Source organism: Chiloscyllium plagiosum, unplaced genomic scaffold (assembly GCF_037043375.1).
Source record: "Chiloscyllium plagiosum isolate Xiang-an unplaced genomic scaffold, Cpla_swu_hap1 HiC_scaffold_1, whole genome shotgun sequence".
Taxonomy (NCBI): domain Eukaryota; kingdom Metazoa; phylum Chordata; class Chondrichthyes; order Orectolobiformes; family Hemiscylliidae; genus Chiloscyllium; species Chiloscyllium plagiosum.
Window position 1 is genome coordinate 134010773 of NW_028270139.1, and position 19467 is coordinate 134030239.

General features: G+C 42.0%; 1 protein-coding gene across 7 annotated transcripts in view; it reads right to left on the reverse strand.

The window, feature by feature from the left end:
• The window catches only part of katnal2 (katanin p60 subunit A-like 2), a 206408-nt gene that overhangs the window by 70378 nt on the left and 116563 nt on the right, over nucleotides 1-19467 (reverse strand). For 4 of the 7 annotated variants that reach the window (XM_087990910.1, XM_087990907.1, XM_087990905.1 and 1 more), the window contains one exon: nucleotides 689-759. Coding sequence is in view for 2 of the 7 variants with exons in the window: in XM_043715317.2 (XP_043571252.2) it covers nucleotides 689-759; nucleotides 12863-12919 (128 nt within the window). In the remaining 5 variants the exon portion in view is untranslated. Of the gene's footprint in view, nucleotides 1-688; nucleotides 760-12862; nucleotides 13189-13281; nucleotides 13380-17028; nucleotides 17047-19467 lie in introns of those variants that run through there. The other 3 variants (XM_043715317.2, XM_043715647.2, XM_087990915.1) reach the window with 2 other exon arrangements.

Sequence of the window (19467 nt, forward strand, 5' to 3'; positions counted from 1 at the left end):
GGTTTCTGGCAAACTTTTGAGTCACAGAGCTGTACAGCATGGAAACAGACTCTTCGGACCAACTCATCGCCTGCTGACCAGATATCCTAAATTAATCTAGTCACATTTGCCAGCATTTGGCTCTTAGCCCACTAAACCCTTCCTGTTCATATATCATCCAGATGCCTTTTAAATGTTGTAATTGTACCAGCCTCCACCACTTCAAGCAACTCATTCCATTCACGCACCATCCTCTGTGTGAAAATGCTTCCCTTTAGGTCCCTTTTACCTTTCACCTTAAACCTATTCCCTAAGCATTGGACTCCCCTATTCTGGGGAAAAGACCTTGGCTATTCACCCTATCCATGCTATGAAAGCTCAGTAAAAGATTAAACAGGATGCAAAGGTTGTGAACAGCCTACTTCAATCAGACAATGTCTGGAGATAGAGATGGAGTTAGTAAATAGGAACAAATTTTGTGGTGAGGAGCAAAGGCAAAGAACTTAATTTGCTACAGACACTCTTAGAGTTGAAGACTGCAAGATATGACACGGGAACAACAATGAACAGACTTGGCAAGAAATTATTTTCATCAGATGTTAGATTTGAGGGGGTAAAGAAAGCAGAGAAAATTGGTTTAGTGAAAAAAAATGAAGTCCGCAGTGAGCAGACAGTCAAAAATGTACTTTTCTCTGAGTGATTTACTCACCCTTCTTCAGTTAAGTAGTGCAAAATTAGAATCAAAAGATTCTTACGCCGGGCTTCTGATCGAATTTCATCCTATAAGAGACAGGGATTTATAGTATTGTTAATGTATTGGCAAGTATACCATAAAACCACTGAATTAGCATTGATTACAAAATATTTTGGATATCAAAAATCTGTCAGCTGAATCCCAGAGCTGACTCCACAGAATTTGGGAAAATTCCGTCAAAGTGTCAATTTCAGGGGTTTTTATGGAAGGTTTCTCTCTGTAAACTCTACCAAGTTTTCCCACGCAATTTTACTGTGCGGACCCCATTAAGTATGCACCACATCCCCATGGCGCCTGTGTCACACTAGCTTCTGCTCACCAGCAGTGGGTGCACTCACTGCCGCCAGGACCTTCAAGATTTCTCAGTGCCATTTTTAAAGCCCAGCTGTGCACCACTGCAATTGCTACAAACCAGAAATAGTTGAAATTTGTGAGGATTTGCTTCAGAGGGGTGTTGACTGGTACCCGGAAGTACTGGTAGGCCAGGTTGTAGACAGAGGGCCAACTTATTTCCTCAGGACTGTCAGAGTAGACCACAGCATCAGACCCTGCTAGTCTGATCTGAAGTTACCATCCAGTTCAGTGCAACATCCACAATCTAGAGGAATGGCAATCCATGCAAAAAGATAAATGACCTTCTGAACTCCAAGATAAGTGGCATGATCTTCTTTCTGCAACCACACACTGACTCCAACTCTGCCACTACACACTCCTCTCCAAGGCTCATGGTCTACCACTCCCACTACTGCATGTTGCATCTTTCATGAACTGCCCTCACCCACCCCAGTTTCCCAGACTACTTATCATTCCTGCACTCCGTGCTTCCTATTCACTTGGAAAAATGGTGAGGTTTCTCTCAACCTGCACCAACCATAAACAGCTGTGCCAGCCATATATATCTCAATCAATCCTTGCCCTTGTTTCATCCCAGGAGAAAGCAGCCATGGGTTAAGACAGGTAGTCAGGTGCCCGCGTGGTGTCTGCCCACCACTATAAGGTATAAATGCTTACCAAATGAGAGGACCACAACCGATCATGTGATGATGCCAAGAAAGATTTAATACCAAGCAGTGCGCTATTCTGCTCTCCCATTATCACTGTGAATGTATGGTTAACATGCCCAAGTTTCTATCCCTATTTTGCAACTCATTTCATCTTTTGTTTTCTGCAAGCACGAGCAACATCCACATAACCTCCACCATGAAGAGACCACCTCCCCCCCCCTTCCCCCGGACACATCTCCTCATGCACTTATGAGGAAGATGACAGACCTTTCAGATCTGCAAATCATCGCTTTACCCATTGGTAGTCAGCACACAAAATCAACAAGGATATGAGAGACCTTGACCTCATTTCAGGTGCCCCTTCCTTGTAAGGGGCCAGGGTGGTGTCAATAGGCACCCAGATAGAAGAGAAACTGCACATAAGCACCTCGGCCTCCACCTCACCCCACACCCAAGAGGTCTCCCCTCAGGACACTCCAGACATGTCCAGTCCATCTACCTCCAAACCTCAACCTCGTGGAAATTCAGCATATGAGGTGAAGCCTTCATTTGGCCAGGACTAAAAATTGTCTGAGCCACCTAGTCACAAAAGAGGAAAAGCAAAGAAGGAACAAACTGATAAGCTGCATTTAAGGTTGGGAATTAAACAGCGGTTGCTTGCCTCTATAGTAAAAATATGTTTACAGTCGTCTTCACCTATCTGACTTCTATTGAAAGTGGTTGCCAAAGAAGTCACGTCTGGATTACTACAGTTGATGATGCTGTATTGCCAGATGATAAAAGGTAACATTCCTTCTGGTGTACATTCTCATTTTCCAACTTGGTCCAATGCTGCAGCTTCCACAAATCCTCACTGTCCTCCATGTACACTTGTTTTGACCTTCAGCAGTTGCCTCATTTCCAATATTCCTCACAGTCCAGAGCACAGTATGTAAGGATTATATGAAGCCGTAAGTCTGTATTGTACTTCAGTAAACCACCAGATTTGAGAAAGCATGGGAATGTCATGTTGAGGAGACATGTTACAGTCATCAATGGCTCCAATTGAAGTTGTTGTTGCATTGTATATAGGGTGAGCTTCATAACATGATGCTCTGACCATTACCTCTGTAGAAACTTTAGCACCCAGTACCTAGAATGCTGTAGTAGATGATAAAACTATTCCCATTCAGTGACATTGATCCCTACTGACCTAGAGGGCATTCCATTGAAGATGGAATGTCTGGAAGTCTCCTGCACTTATACAGCCATACAGCATGGAAACAGACTATTCAGTCCAATTCGTCCATGCTATGTTTCCCCAAGTTAAATGGGCCCATATATTCCTATTCATGTACCTACCCAAATTTCTCTGCTTCAGGATGGCACCCTTTTGCTGGAACCTTTGCATTAGGCTGATCCTAGGCTTCCAGGTGCATGTGTTCCTCAACAACTTCTGCTCCAAGTGTAGTGACTGCACAGACAACAACAGATTCTGTGTCTAAATTCACTGTCAATGGTTTGAATAAGTCATGTGAGGAGTATCAGAAACAAGGCAGTAAGCAGTCACATCACAAATAAATATTTAAACAAGATCCTCAAAACATTGAGGCATCTGAGAAGGAGGGCAATGATTTGCCTCTACGTTTGCACAGCAGATCTGCTGTATGCTGTACAAGCCATGTTGCAAATATGGGGCGATTAAAATAAACCTTCTGATCCCAACCCCACATTATCCAAGAAGGGCAGTATTGTATATAAGATAATAGTGTGAACATTTTGTAGTCCAAGTTGTGGGGTAAGCTGGTCCTGGATCTGTACAGGCTGAGAGATCTTGGAATGTGTTTGTTTATTGTTGAATGTAGATGAAACTTTACAGCTCGCCAGAAACTACCTCTGTTTCACAGTCATTACTATGGATAACTTGTAATGATCAATGATATAGTCAAGGGTGCTGGTGGCGTAGGTGTTTAGTTGACACAGGTGGTGTCTGCATGAGGCCTCTCTGCAGAATTTTGTGAATACAGATTTAATTAACCTGCACTCAGTGCCTAGCTAATGCAAGTGCCCTTTGAAAGGCCTCAGATTGCTCACAGAACCCAGACCCTCAGAGGGTCCATTCTGGCTTGTAGGCAGTAGCCATTTTACATTTCCATTTCGGTTCAGATGAGGATAGAAAACAACTCATGTGGAACGAGTTCACAGAAGCATTATGGTGCAGAAGGTGGCCATTTGGCCCATCCTGCCTGCATTGGCTCTATTACTTTAGTCTCAGTCCATCAATCTAGGTGACCCCCAAACTTTCATGTTCCTTTTGTGTCTTGCACTCAATTCCATCAGATTTAAGCCTCTCCATGTTCCCACCTAACTTACGTCTCCCTACTTTATCTTGAGCCTAGATCTGGCAAATGGAACTATGTTAGGTTAGGATGTCTGGTCAGCATGGATGAATTGGACCGAAGGGTTTGTTTCTGTGCTGTACATCTCTATGACTCTACAGCTCAGTTATGCTAAACATTATGATACACCATTCTCCCTCCCCATTCAAAGCCAATCAATGACCCCTTCCAGTGCCCTCCCAAGATCTATCCTTCTATTAGCTCCCAACCTCAAGTTGGGTTACCCCTTTTCACAATTATTAATTCCTCTGCATACCAGTATGTCCAATCCTCACAACAGATTTAGCGGCCCTGGATAAATCTCAACTTTCAATGAGCAGACCATGACTCCAACATCTCTCATCCTCCTCTCCCATCCACCAAACAACTCTACCCCTAGCTGATGACAGACCTTTTGATTTAACTGAAGACTATTCCTCTTACTCTCTGATCAGGGTCATTTGGTTGAGGCCCATTCAATACATTCATTATATAAGTTGCTCGCACATATTGCTGATGTGGCATTGACATAACACAGGGCTAAACATCAACAAGTCCATCCCCGTTGACTGACCATTGCTGGTAAACACTACAGAATGCCTGGATTTGTATTTGTACTAAAAAGGCAAGCTAAGACATAAAGTAGTGTGAGCCATGTTCTGAATGAGGCAGCAGTGTGCAATAACGAAAAAATGTAGAGATGCTGTGACATCCAAGTAGGCACAAAATAAGTAAGCAAGTGAGCTTAGAGTCCTGAGATGCACTCTGCTCCAATCCATGAGATGTGTGCATATCCCTGCTTACAAAATTGCTATGAACATTATCAACAAGCTCCAAAGTGCAATATCGAAGCAGTGAACTATCTTATTAAAGTAAGAAAGATGTGCAATGAAACTGCTGCTTCGCTAATCTCCAGCCTCCATGGATTGAATGCACATGTGATCACTGACCTGGAGATGCTGGGGAATGCTGACCAAGGTGGATGCCCAGAAAAGAGGCACAGTAGGAATTGGTGCTGTCTAGTTTCTACCTGTTCCTTCAGAAAATAGAAACTTATGTACAAATGAGTCAAGAGTAGGTAATAATGAGACATTAATACATATAAATAGACACCTTGCTGCTCACTAGCAAGATTTTCATTTAGTCATTGACATCTTGCATGCAAAGATTGGTCTTATTTTCTGGATATCCAGAATTTCTTTTTTCTATTCTCACCAAATTTCTCAATTGTTTATGTCGTTACAAATGTGAAAATTTGATTAAACCATGATTGCCCATTCTATCCAATTTCCAGTTCAGGTTAAAAAGAATATGCACAACTTCCCCCCACCATTAACAACAAAACCTTTATTGTAATCTTGAATTCCTAATCCATAACTCTAACTTCAATTCTACCTCTTTCATAAAATTCTTGTACATATATAGACATGTAAAGGACAATGAAAGACAAATACCGTCGTGGTTGGGGGTGGTGAAGGTGCAAGGTGGAATAGGAAAGCAGAGTTCTGGCACCAGTTTGAATCACAGATGCTGATAAATTCAGGTGCTTTCGATTCCTTCTGATTTTTTGCTAAATGATACAAGATGGATACACCAATTCTCAGTCTTCTGTTTGCTGACTGAAATTGCATCCTTTTAGGGGCTCTGAAAATGTTCATGCTGTACCCCCCTGCCCTCTTTTTCCTTTTAATAGGGGATTTGCAGAGAGCTCAGCTTGCAGAGAAAAGAGAGAACAGCTAACTACTAGGAATTTTATTTTACTTCTCTACAAAGACAGGAGAGACAGCAAGAGACCTTGATGCTTTCAGCTATATTGAAACACACAAGACTGTATTAACCTGTCCAGGAACTAAATCAAGTGACGGTTACTATGTTGAGTCCTCTTAAGCAAATATCTATTGCTGATTAAAAAGCCAATCAAAACGTTGTCTCTGGGCAACTTTGCCACATGCACTGTCTTTTTTGTTTGAAATTCTCCCTCACTCCTTGAACAAGGCAACATTACTGGAAGTTGAAAATGTGTTGCTGGAAAAGCGCAGCAGGTCAGGCAGCATCCAAGGAGCAGGAGAATCAACGTTTCGGGCATGAGCCCTTCTTCATGAATGAGGAAAATGTGCCAAGCAAGCTAAGATAAAAGGTAGGGAGGAGGGACTTGGGGGAGTGGTGTTGGAAATGCGATAGATGGAAGGAGGTTAAGGTGAGGGTGATAGGCCGGTGTGGGGGCGGGAGCGGAGAGGTCAGGAAGAAGATTGCAGGTTAGGAAGGTGGTGCTCAGTTCGAGGGTTGGGACTGAGACAAGGTGGGGGTAGGGGAAATGAGGAAACTGGAGAAATCTGAATTCATCCCTTGTGGTTGGAGGGTTCCTCGGTGGAAGATGAGGCGCTCTTCCTCCAGCCGTCGTGTTGCTATAGTCTGGCAATTACTGGAAGACCTGTCAATCCGGATTAGGAACAGCATCTCCAACACCATCACACAACCCCCAGGGCTGTGTGCTCAGTCCACTGCTGTTCATCCTGCTGACACGACTGTGCAGCGAAGCACAGGTTGAATCACATCATCAAGTTCGCTGATGATATGACTGTAGTGGGTCATCAATAGGAACGATGAGTCAGCATACAGAGAGGAGGTGCAGCGATTAACGGACTGGTGCAGAGCCAACAACCTGTCTCAGAACGTGGACAAGACGAAAGAGATGGTTGTTAACCTCAGGAGGGCACAGAGTGACCACTCTCCGCTGTACATCGATGGCTCCACCGTGGAGATCCTGAAGAGCACCAAATTTCCTTGGAATACCCCTGACGGAGAATCTTACCTGGACCCTTAACACCAGCTCCATAGCCAAGAAAGCCCAGCAGTGTCTCTACTTTCTGCACAGGCTGAGGAAAGCCCACCTACCACACCCACTACCACCACACCACTCCCCCGCCCACACCTCCCATCCTCACTGCATTTTACAGATGGTTCATTGAGAGTACCCTGAGCTTCTTCACGGCCTGATTCGAAAATTGCACCGTCTCAGCTTGTAAGAACCTACAACGGATAGTAAGGACAGCTGAGAAGATCATCGGGATCTCTCTTTCCTCCATTACAGACATTTACTCCACACGCTGCATCCGAAAGGCTAAGAGCAAACTCTTCTCTCTCAAACTCTTCTCTCTCCTGCCTCTGGCAGAAGATACCGGCGCCTTCGGTCTCTCACGGCCAGACTGTGCAACAGTTTCTTTCCTCAAGCCATCAGGCTCCTTAACACAGTATAATCGGACTTTTTCCCATCTGAAATTCTTCCATATTGCTGCTAGAAAATGTTTATTATTCATCATTCTTCTGTTACACTGTAACTTGTGTGTTTTGCACTTATGCACTTTATGCTGTGTATGATTGTGCAGTTTATGCTGTCAATGTAGCACCCTCGGTACCAGAGGAACACTGTCTCGTTTTTACTGTATCAGTTGTATATGGTAGATATGACAAATAAAAGCTACTGTACTCATTAGAAAAACAATTCACAATGTGTTTCAATAACTTGTGTTTAAAAATTGCAAAGACCTTTGTTTATTTTTGGTTTAAAGCACTATCTTCTCCCATTTTAGCCCATAGTCAAGAAAAAAAACTAAAATTGGTCTTTACATACTACATGACCCACAGGAGGCAAAAATGGACAGTTTGTGATTTAAAGGAATCCCTGTAGCGCAGGGTCATCAGAATTCCCAAGCAAATTCAAGGCACAATTGAAATAGAGAACCATATCACTCAGAGGACATAAAACAAATAGAATAAGAGATGTTTTTCACACACAGCACACCAGATTAAAAAAACTTCAACACTGAAAAGACAATTTATCTGTTGATACATCTCTGCTAATGATGGAGTCTGGCTATATGTATTTTTCTAAAAAGAATAAGGAGGCCATATCCTCCATTAAAAAATAATTATACATAGGCTAAAGAAACAAAGAATCCCAGAGATAGTCTTATTTGGAACTACGTACAACTCTAAGGGCTAAGTTTTTACAAAATTTAGCAAAGTTTATTATTCAGTGAGATTCATGCCAGATGGTCCACCATGGTCCACAATTGACTTTCTCAAACAATTGTCTGCTCTTCATCTCATCAATTATGCAACTGGCCTCCACGTTTCCTGGCTCATGGAATCATGCAGCAAGAAAGGCATAAGTGCTCATTCATACTGGAACTTGATTCATGTTCATGCTATGTTCATATTTAAATTCCCAACCCCAGCAACTCAGACACTGAAAGCCAGGAACAACTCCTGCACTCTAATCCTGAGCTAGATAGCTCTGAAAGGCAAGTTAGCTACCTCTTTGCTAATAGAGAGCTGGAGATGCCGGTACACAATGGTTACAACTTATTAACATCTCAGAGGAAGGAACTGAATGTACTGTAGCCAATTTTGCAAACAACACAGAAAATAGGTGAAGAGGCAAGTTGCGAGAGGGATGTAAACAGTTTACAGAGAGATATTGATAGATTATGCAAATATGCAAAATGTTGGCAAATGAAGTGTTGAATATCAGGATCTGTTAAAAGCTGAACATTCCTAGTCTTTACCGTGCAGTATGAGATTTGATTTAACAGCTATTACAACAGTAATCAACTTCAAAAATGTTAACATATGAAAATAAAGGGAAGAAATACAAAAAACAAGTCATGATGTCAGTTGAACCAGCACCAACAATGTATCTGGCACCAAATACACCCTATTATCAGTGGGTCATTTTTGAAAATAACTTTGAAAGAATGGTAAACTAATCCTCAGTTGAAGGCAGGCGATGGATGATCATCCTTCAGCACCATGAGTGGCTGTCATATGGCCATTAGTCAAAAGGGTTCAGACAGTTGATTGACACTGTGTAAGCTACCTGCCCCTACAAATATGATATAAACAACAAATGTCAGGGGTCAGAAAAGACTACTCAGGATGGGAGGCAACATGAGAAGTCTACAGAGTCTAGGCCAATTCTGCACTGGAATAAATGCACTAGGGGCAAGGAATTTAGGGAAGCCACTTCACACTGGAAAAAACTGTGTAGGGACTGTGCTAGAGGAACCACACAGGGACCAAGAGTAGGTAGACTCAGAGCAAAGAGGAGTTTCTCATCAAGCAGATTTTGTCAAAATCAATCTTCATTGAACAGTCCTTAGCAGGTAGATGCCGAGAGTATGATGCTGGAAAAGCAGGAGAATAAGCCGTTCCTCAGGGCATAAGCCCTTCCTCAGGCATGATGCCTGAAGGGCTTGTGCCCGAAACATCAATTCTCCGCTCCTCGGATGCTGCCTGACTTGCAGTGCTTTTCCAGCACCACACTCTCACCTCTGATCTCCAGCATCTGCAGTCCTCACTTTCCCCTTAGCAGGTTGATGGAAGACAAACCAGAAGGAGAGGAGGGTGACTGATGGGAGAGACCTCTAACACCTCAGCTGTGAGCAGGATACAGCTCCCATGACTTTAACGAGACAACATTGTGCAATGACAACCTGCTTGTCCTCTGGTATCAGAGAACCATCCCCATTTGTCGTAGTTGTACAGATTCTTCATATAATAACTAATGTATTGCAGCTATATAACTGCTTCATCACAAACTATCAGAAAATACTTACAAATTGTCAAGTGCCTTATTGCAAACATGAACACCAAAACAACAATAGGAGTATATGGGAAAACATGAAGCTATTCATTTTGAAAAGCGAGAACAAAAGAATCATTTAAATCCCAAAGAGACTTGGGTTATTTGTGCACAAAGTACAGAAAGCCAGCATACAAGTACACAAGGCAGCTCATGTAATGTTGGCCCTTATTTTAAGGGGGTTTGAGTATAAGAGTAGGGTGTCTTACTGCAACTGTACAAGATGCTAGTAACACTAAATCTGGAATACTGTGAGCAGCTTTGATCCCCTTATTTAAAGGACAAATATTATTTCAGAGAAGGTTCAGAGAAGGTTCAACAGAATAATCCCAGTATGGAGGGATTGTCTGATGAGAAAAAGTAAACAGGTTGGTACTGTACTCATTGCAATTTAGAAAAATGAGAGGTGAGCTTATTCAAATATACAAGATTCTGAAATAAACAAAATCATTAAGTGCGAGAGAAACACAGCAGGTCTGGCAGCATCTATGGAGAGAAAACAGAATTAACTTTGTTTTATTTAGGGTTCTTAAGGAGCTTCATAGTATAACTGCTCAGAGGATGTTTCCCCTCATGGGAAAATCTAAGACCAGAAGGTATAGCCTTAGTGTAAAATGCAACCAATTTAGGACTGCCAAGGGAGGATTTTTTTTCTCTAAGACAGGAATGTCTTTGGAATTCCTTATGACAGAGAGCTGTGGAAGTAGAGTCCTTGTGCATACTTAAGGCTGAGATAGATAGATTCTTGATCAGTAGGAGAAATCAAGGATTATTGGGAAAGGGTAAGAAAGGGAATGTGAGGAATATCAGATCAGCCATTATCCTACTGAATAGTGGAGTAGGCTCAAAGGTCTGAACAACCTACTCCTGTTTCTATTTCTTTTGGTCTTGCATATCCATTCGATGACTCTAACCCACCTCATTCTCCTTGCCTTCTGCACTTTCTATTCATTCACTGAGAAGACTTCACCACCTCTCCTGTCCCTGCATCACCACTAACACTTCTCTGAGCCACTCACTCAATCCTTCCCTTTATGCCATTGCAGGAAAGCAAAATGTCACAGCCAGCCTGAGCATTCAGAGATTTGATTTGATCAGTGGCCAACTGGGAATCAATGAGGAAGCAGCCAGAAACTTGTAAGTATTGGCAGTGTTATAAAGGTGTAGCTGTGTATTGTACCTTTAAGAGACCGTGAAAGCTGGCAAGGACTGACTGAAAGTACAGAGTGTTCTGAACAATTAAAAAATGTAACATTTGGTTGTGAAACAAATAGCTGGACCTGCGCTGCCAAGGTACATAACAAATTGAAATTCGGCCAGTTTAAATTATGCCCCAAGATACCAAAATCCAATGAATTTGAATTTTAATGTTTGATGACATTGAAACAATGAGACAGTCCAATGTTTTGAGATATATAGAATTGGTTACTTTGAACAGCAAAGAGCAGCCAAGCACCAACAGACCGCCAGCAGAATAGCTCTTTGATAAATACCTGTCCATAAGAAAGTTGTTCAGCAGAAGACAGAAGACAATCTAGAGGAATTCACAGAGGAAGTTTGACATCTGAAGATGGAAATTGGTTTTGAAAAGTGATTTACCATAAATTTAAGAGGGAATTTATGGGGCCAGTATTTTAGAGTGGGAAATAAAAAAATAGGTTTAAGAGAAAGAAGTTGTAAATCGTTGTTGTTTAATGTTCTGTTTTGGACTTAAAGAATAAAATTGCTCAATCTTTTCTTTAAATAGTGATATTTGGAATAGTTCTTTGCCACTCAAAATTTCACAGTGCGAGGTCAGCTTTTCTGTGTGTCTGGTTTAAATTGGTCGAGGGATTAACTCCATGTCATAACTGCAGGAAGTGAAAGATGATTTGTTTTTAAAATATGGCAATTATCAGGCAAAGGAAGAATAAGCTTGTCTTCTCTACCCTTGGTTTGGGGCTGAACTAGAGAGTGCAGCACAGTGTTTGAGGAATTTGAAACCATCTGACACAAGTAAACTAATACCGCTGCAATTTTGTGACACGCCTTTGCCAACTGGATTCTGATATACAACACATTTGACTTGTCTATCAATTATATCATCCTGAACAAAAACAGAAATTTCTGGGAAAGCTGAGCAGGTCTGGCAGCATCTGTGGAGAGGAAGCAGAGTTAGCATTTCAAGTCCAGTGACCCTTTTTCAGACCTGATCATAGCTCAATAAAAATTACTATATATGCTGAAGATGTGTTTTGGCTTTGGGGGCGGGGGGAAGAGTGCAGTAAACAATAGGTGGCGATGAAAGTCAGTGAGAGAGAACAGCAGTTGTACAGACAAAGTACTAGTTAAGGGTCAACCGGGGGGGGGTCAATAGCTACTAATCAGGACCATTACTTTCTGATAATTGGATGGTTGTGGCAACAGTCCATGTGAATGACAAGGCCTGGTTCATGGAGGCTGGAGGTAAGGACATGGGAAAAGGTACTCAGGCTCTACAAATATTGAAATTGATATTGAGCCCAGAAGGCCAACCTGCTCTGGCATCCAATTCTCGTTGCCGTATCCAGGTGAGTGTGAAAAGATTCTCCCGTGCAGCCGGGGGCGCTCCAGAGTCAGTCTCCATGGAAACGGTCGATTCTACTGGCCTGACGCTTACAATAAACTTCAACAAAAAATAATGAAATAAAAAGGAAATTTCACTCTTCCACCGTGTGATATAAAATAGTCAAATTTTGGTTCAATAATACTGAATTTCCTCATTTGTCAGACTTCTGTCGCTGCTTTAACTTTAGTGACTCATACAAATAACTTCAAACCTTATGAACTCGAATTAATAGTTTCAAGTTATAATTTAGTGTTTCAACCGCACTTTTTAAAAAAATCACATTGGTATTGAATATTAATTTAATCCAATAGTGGTGCGAGTTAATCATGGATTTGCGGAGTCCAATGTAGTTGCCATCATCAATGGTCAAAACACAATCGCAAAAAAAAGTTGCCGCACTTCTAATATTCCCACTGTGAATTTAAATATCATGCTAGATAACAAATAAGTTGATAAAATCTAGGATAAAACTAAATTTGAACATTTGGGAAACTTCATTCTCATTTCATTAAGAGCCGCGTCATTGTCATAACTTACTGCCTCTCTCGCTTGATGCGCCGTTTTTAGAGTTTGATAGGAGAGTTCCAAAGACATTGTTTTGTTTGTAGCACTTTTGTTGTCTCCTTACTTTATTAAAATGTTATCGTATTAAATATTTGACAAAAAGATGAAGGGTGAACAAAATGAGGCGTGCACCCAATTTAACCACTGGGGTGATTGACGTGAGCATAAACCAATCCGATTCCCGGAAATACATAAACGCCGCCATCTTGGGAAATTGTATCCAATCAGTGGTGACTATCAGAGTGGGCTGGGGTTCCAGTGATTGACGGTTTGGAGGATGGCATTGAGATTGTTTCAAACTGTAGGGAGGGAGGGCAGAGGCATTTAAACATTAAAACTTTCAGGACTCAACACTGAGTTTAACCACTTCAGAATGTGAATAATCTCTTTACCTTCCCCTCGGTCCTGCTGTGGATGGGCTTCTCCCAGCACAACTAATCCATTTTTAAAGCCAAAAATTGCTGGACAAACTCTGCAGGTCTGGCAGCATCTGTGGAGGGAAAGCAGAGTAACATTCCAGGTCCAGTTATCCAGAGTATCAGGATCCCGGGCATTTATCTTTTTATCTGACAGCCAGGGCTCCCTGATTGGAACAGATTAACAGCCCCATACAGGGAATTTAAATTCTATAAAGTCCAGCTGGCTGACCTCATTACAATCACCAAAATAAATATGAGGTGAACTTTTCTCGTACTGTCAAGTGACATTCATGGCACCTGGTCTACCATGGCTTGGAATGACTTTTCTCATATTGTCTTCCCATTTTTAACCTCATTCATTACTGAACCAGGCACTCTGGCAATCCCCATAGATTTGCAGAATCCAAGGTGCTTGCAATGCCAAGACCTTACTGCAAACATGCCACTGGCACCATATTTAAAGTCTAGGCTGGACACCACTCTCGATGCTGTAAGCCAGGATCCATCCAAACTGTGGTCCTCGAACATTATGACACACTTCAAGCCCTGTCATGATACGTGTTGCTTTCAGCATAGCTAACCCATTTTCACCTACTCATAGTCTCTGCCATCTAGATTTTCTTTTTCCCTATCTTGCGAACAACAACCCTTTTGTTCGCCCAGCTCTTATTTTCTCTCTCTCTTCCCTGGGCTCTGTCTCCACAAATCTGCTCACTCCTTTCCCACCCCATCATCAGTGTAAATACTCCCAATTATCTAACCGCTCAAGGTTTGCGTAAAGATTTGTAGCTCAGGTGCCCATGGCTGTCATTGTAGGTACGTTTGCCTAGGTGGGATAACACAAGGATCATAGGAAAAGCTAAAAAGAGGACAGCAAGTTCTGGAGGCATAGCACTCATCCACAGACTCCATCAATAAATACATAGGCCTAGATCCAATATACCAGCCACGACAATGAACAACCGGAACTGGCAACTGGAAGCAGCAGGAACGGAACCAAATAAGTTCCAAAATACACAGTATCGCAGTGCTTCACAGGAGGCTCCAAAAAACTGAAGATGTCACCTAGACAGAGGATAAAACAGCTGTAAATCAACTTCCCAGCTCGGCGAACATACCTACAACCACAATTACCTAACTGCTTTCAGTTTGACAAGTGGTCGTTGGACTCAAAACATTAACACTGTTCCTCTTTCCATATATGCTGCCAGACCTATTGAGTTTCTCCAGCAATTTCTATTTTTGCTTGATTGAAATCAGCGATTGTGTATTAAGAAACCAATGTGAAGTATACAGAGATTGGCAGCCTCCAAGTAAGTACATAGTGAGGGAGCACCAAGAAGGCAATCTAAGAACCATAAGATTATTCTACGTAGATTCATAAGATACACATGTGTCTGGAGTGTGATGGAATACTCCCCACTTGCTTGGACAAGTGCAGTTCCAACAAGAAGCTTGATACCATCCACAACAAAGGAGCCGCTTAATTGGTACTACATCCACAAACATCCACTCCCTCCACCACCGAGCTCAGTAGCAGTAGTGTGCACTATCTACAAGATACACTGCAGAAATTGATCAAAAATCCTAGACAGTGCCTTCCAAACCAATAACCAATTTCATCTAGGACAAGGCAGCATATACATAGGAATAGCACCATCTGTAAGTCCCCATCCAAGCCACTCATCATCCAGACTTGAAAATATACTGATGTTCCTTCACTGTAGCTGGGTTAAAATCCTGGAATTCCCTTGCTAATTGCATTGTAGGTCTACTTACAGCACATGAATTGCCGTGGTTTAAGAAGGTAGCTCATCACAAAGTTCTCAAGGGCAACGAGGAGTAGGCAATATATTTCAGCCAGCCAGCGATGTCCTAGTCCCACAAATGAATCTCATTGTATGGCAGAGCAGTCTCAATGGGCCAAATGGCCTACTTCTGTTCCTACTTCTTATGACCTTATGAACTGATTTTAATTTGAAATTTGCAATGCCACCTATCCATGATGACTTCTACCCTCATTGATTAATAAGAATATCCCAACCTTTTAAAAACATTTAAAACCTTTTCAGAAAGGTTGTAAAAACTCATAACCTCTAAGAGAAGCAACTGGACTTTGTTTTAAAGAGAAACCCTGATTTTTAAATAGTGGCCTCAAATTTTAGTTCCTCCCATGACAGAAAATATCTTCTCCACATCTATACTCTCAAGACCACTTGGGACTTTATACTTTTAATCAAACCACCTCTTACTCTTCTAAACTCCCCCAGATGCAAATCCAGCTGTCCAATGTATCCTCATTAGACAAACCCCCATTCCAGATATTAGTCTAGTAAGCCTTCTCTGAACTGTCCAAATGCATTTGTCAGTGCCTAATAATCTAAAGTCAATCAAAGATGACGTTTTAAAAATTTCAAAGTATCTTTTGGTTTTAAATGTATTGTTTCATTTTTAGTTTCACATTATTGTAGTACAGAACTTACATATTGTTAAAAAAGCATGCTACTGAAAGTTTTTGACTGTTAATGCAAGAATTCTAAATTTCAAAGGAAGCATAAAATATTTTGCATGAGAAAGGGTACTGATTGGCTCATACAGTAATCCTTTGGCTGTTCCCAAAAGCAGAGAATTCTTCACACCTAATCAATCAATTCTTACAAAACTCAGGATATGTATTTATATGATTAGATTACTTACAGTGTGGAAACAGGCCCTTTGGCCCAACAAGTCTATACCGACCTGCAACCCACCCAGACCCATTCCCCTACATTTACCCCTTCACCTAACACTACGGGCAATATAGCATGGCCAATTCATCTAACATGCACATTTTTGGATTGTGGGAGGAAACTGGAGCACTCGGAGGAAACCCACACAGACACAGGGAGAATGTGGAAACTCCACGCAGTCAGTAGTCTGAGGCGGGAATTGAACCCAGGTCTCTGGCGCTGTGAGGCAACAGTGCTAACCGTGCCCACAATATGTAATGTCTAATGTTATGTGTTGATTCTACATTTAACAGCACTTACTGTGCAAATCCAAATGTCCTAGGAATTGCACTAAAAATCAATTTAAGATTGTCATTCAAACTCACAATGTGGCTCAGTTATTCTTGCAAGAAGCTACTTATATTTATACACAGGGGCCTGTCCACTGCAGGGAAAGGGAACATATCCATGTCTGTGACTTTTATACAATTAAACAAAATTGGTAACAATGGGATAGAGGAGAAAGTGAGGACTGCAGATGCTGGAGATCAGAGCTGAAAATGTGTTGCTGGAAAAGCACAGCAGGTCAGGCAGCATCCAAGGAGCAGGAGAACCGACGTTTCGGGCATGAGCCCTTCTTCAGGAATGATTCCTTGGATGCTGCCTGACCTGCTGTGCTTTTCCAGCAATACATTTTCAGCAATAATGGGATAGAACATAGAACATTACAGTTCAGTATAGGCCCTTTGGCCCTCGATGTTGCGCTGGCCTGTGAAACCAATCTGAAGCTGATCTAACCTGCACAATTCCATTATCATCCATACATTTATCAAAAGACCATTTAAATGCCCTTAAAGTTGGCAAATCTATTACTGTTGCAGGCTGGGCATTCCATCCCTTACTACACTCTGAGTAAAGAAAAATTCAGATAGTAGCACAATGGTGCATTCTCCATAGTAATGCCTGAACCAGTCAGAATTGGTTTACCAACCACTTATTGTTATTTACTCACATGGTAATATTGTTGCTCTCTTTGAAATTTGGAATTCTTGTTGTCAGTTCTGATGAGTGCAAGATGAAATGCATGTGTCTTCTCCAACGAACTAAAATAAGTAATCATTGTTTAAAAAGGGAATGCAATAAATAATTAAAAATGAAAAATTTGTTGTTACAAGGAAAGGAAGGAGCGCAGGTTGGACAGATCTTTCAAATAGCTAGCAATGGTTCAAGGGGCTGAATGGCGTCCATATGTAATATTAAATTCTTTGTTTTGGAAACACCATAGCCAATTACTGCGTAGGAATACTACCAATTACTTATAGGAGACCCACTCACATATAAGGAATCCAAATATGACCTTTTCTGAGCCGTTAAAACAGCCAAGAATCACTTCTGATACAAACTAGAGACCTAGACAGACACCCGATGACTATGGCAAAGACTGAATAGAGTCATAGAGTCATAGAGATGTACAGCATGGAAACAGACCCTTCAGTCCAACCTGTCCACGCCGACCAGATATCCCAACCCAATCTAGTTCCATCTGCCAGCACCCGGCCCATATCCCTCCAAACCCTTCCCATTCATATACCCATCCAAATGCCTCTCAATGTTGCAATTGTACCAGCCTCCACCACACATGGCTTTGTGCGTGGGAAATAATGTCTCACAAACTTGATTGAGTTTTTTGAAGAAGTAACAAAGAAGATTGATGAGGGCAGAGCAGTGATTTATATGGACTTCAGTGAGGCGTTCGACAAGGTTCCCCATGGGAGACTGATTAGCAAGGTTAGATCTCATGGAATACAGGGAGAACTAGCCATTTGGATACAGAACTGGCACAAAAGGGTGGTGGTGGAGGGTTGTTTTTCAGACTGGAGGCCTGTGACCAGTGGAGTGCCACAAGGATCGGTGCTGGGCCCTCTACTTTTTGTCATTTACATAAATGATTTGGATGCGAGCAAAAGAGGTACAGATAGTAAGTTTGCAGATGACACCAAAATTGGAGGTGTAGTGGACAGCGAAGACGATTACCTCAGATTATAACAGGATCTGGACCAGATGGGCCAATGGGCTGAGAAGTGGCAGATGGAGTTTAATTCAGATAAATGCAATGTGCTGCATTTTGGGAAAGCAAATCTTAGCAGGACTTATACACTTAATGGTAACATCCTAGGGAGTGTTGCTGAACAAAGAGACCTTGGAGTGCAAGTTCATAGCTCCTTGAAAGTGGAGTCGCAGGTAGATAGGATAGTGAAGAAGATGTTTGGTATGCTTTCGTTTATTGGTCAGAGTATTGAGTACAGGAGTTGGGAGGTCATGTTGCGGTACAAAAAGCTGCCAAAGCAAGTGGTGGAGGCTGGTACAATTGCAACATTTAAGAGGCATTTGGATGGGTATATGAATAGGAAGGGTTTGGAGTGATATGGGCCAGGTGCTGGCAGGTGGGACGAGCAATTGCGTTGGGAAATCTGGTCGGCATGGACAGGTTGGACTGAAGGGTCTGTTTCTATGCTGTACATCTCTATAACTCTATGACATCCCCTGGCAGCTCATTCCATACACGTACCAACCTCTACATGAAAAAGTTGCCCCTTAGGTCTCTTTTATATCTTTCCCCTCTCACCCTAAACCTATGCCCTCTAGTCCTGGTCTCCCCAATCCCAGGGAAAAGACTTTGTCTATTTATCCTATCCATGTCCTTCATAATTTTGTAAACCTCTATAAGGTCACCCTTCAGCCTCCAACGCTCCAGGGAAAACAGCCCCAGCCTGTTCAGCCACTCCCTATAGCTCAAATCCTCCAACTATATCCATCTATATGAAGTCCATATAGATCACATCTACTGCTCTGCCCTCATCAACCTTCTTTGTTACTTCTTCAACAAATTCAACCAAGTTTGTGAGACATGATTTCCCATGCACAAAGCCGTGTTGACTATCCCGAATCAGTCCTTGCTTTTCCAAAGGATTCCCTCCATTAACCTGCCCACCACTGAGGTCAGGCTCACCGGTCTATAGTTCCCTGGCTTGACTTTACTGCCCTTCTTAAACAGTGGCACCACGTTTGCCAACCTCCAGTCTTCTGGCACCTCACTTGTGACTATCGGTGATACAAATATCTCAGCAAGAGGCCCAGCAATCACTTCTATAGCTCCCCACAGAGTTCTCAGGTACACCTGACCAGGTCTTGGGGATTTATCCACCTTTAACCGTTTCAAGACATCCAGCACTTCCTCCTCTGTAATCTGGACATTTTGCAAGATGTCACCATCTATTTCCCTACAGTCTATGTCTTCCATGTCCTTTTCCACAGTAAATACTGATGCAAAATATTCATTTAGTATCTCCCCCATTTTTTGTGGCTCCACACAAAGGCCACCTTTGCTGATCTTTGAGGGGCCCTATTCTTTCCCTAGTTACCCTTTTGTCCTTAATATATTTGTAAAAAC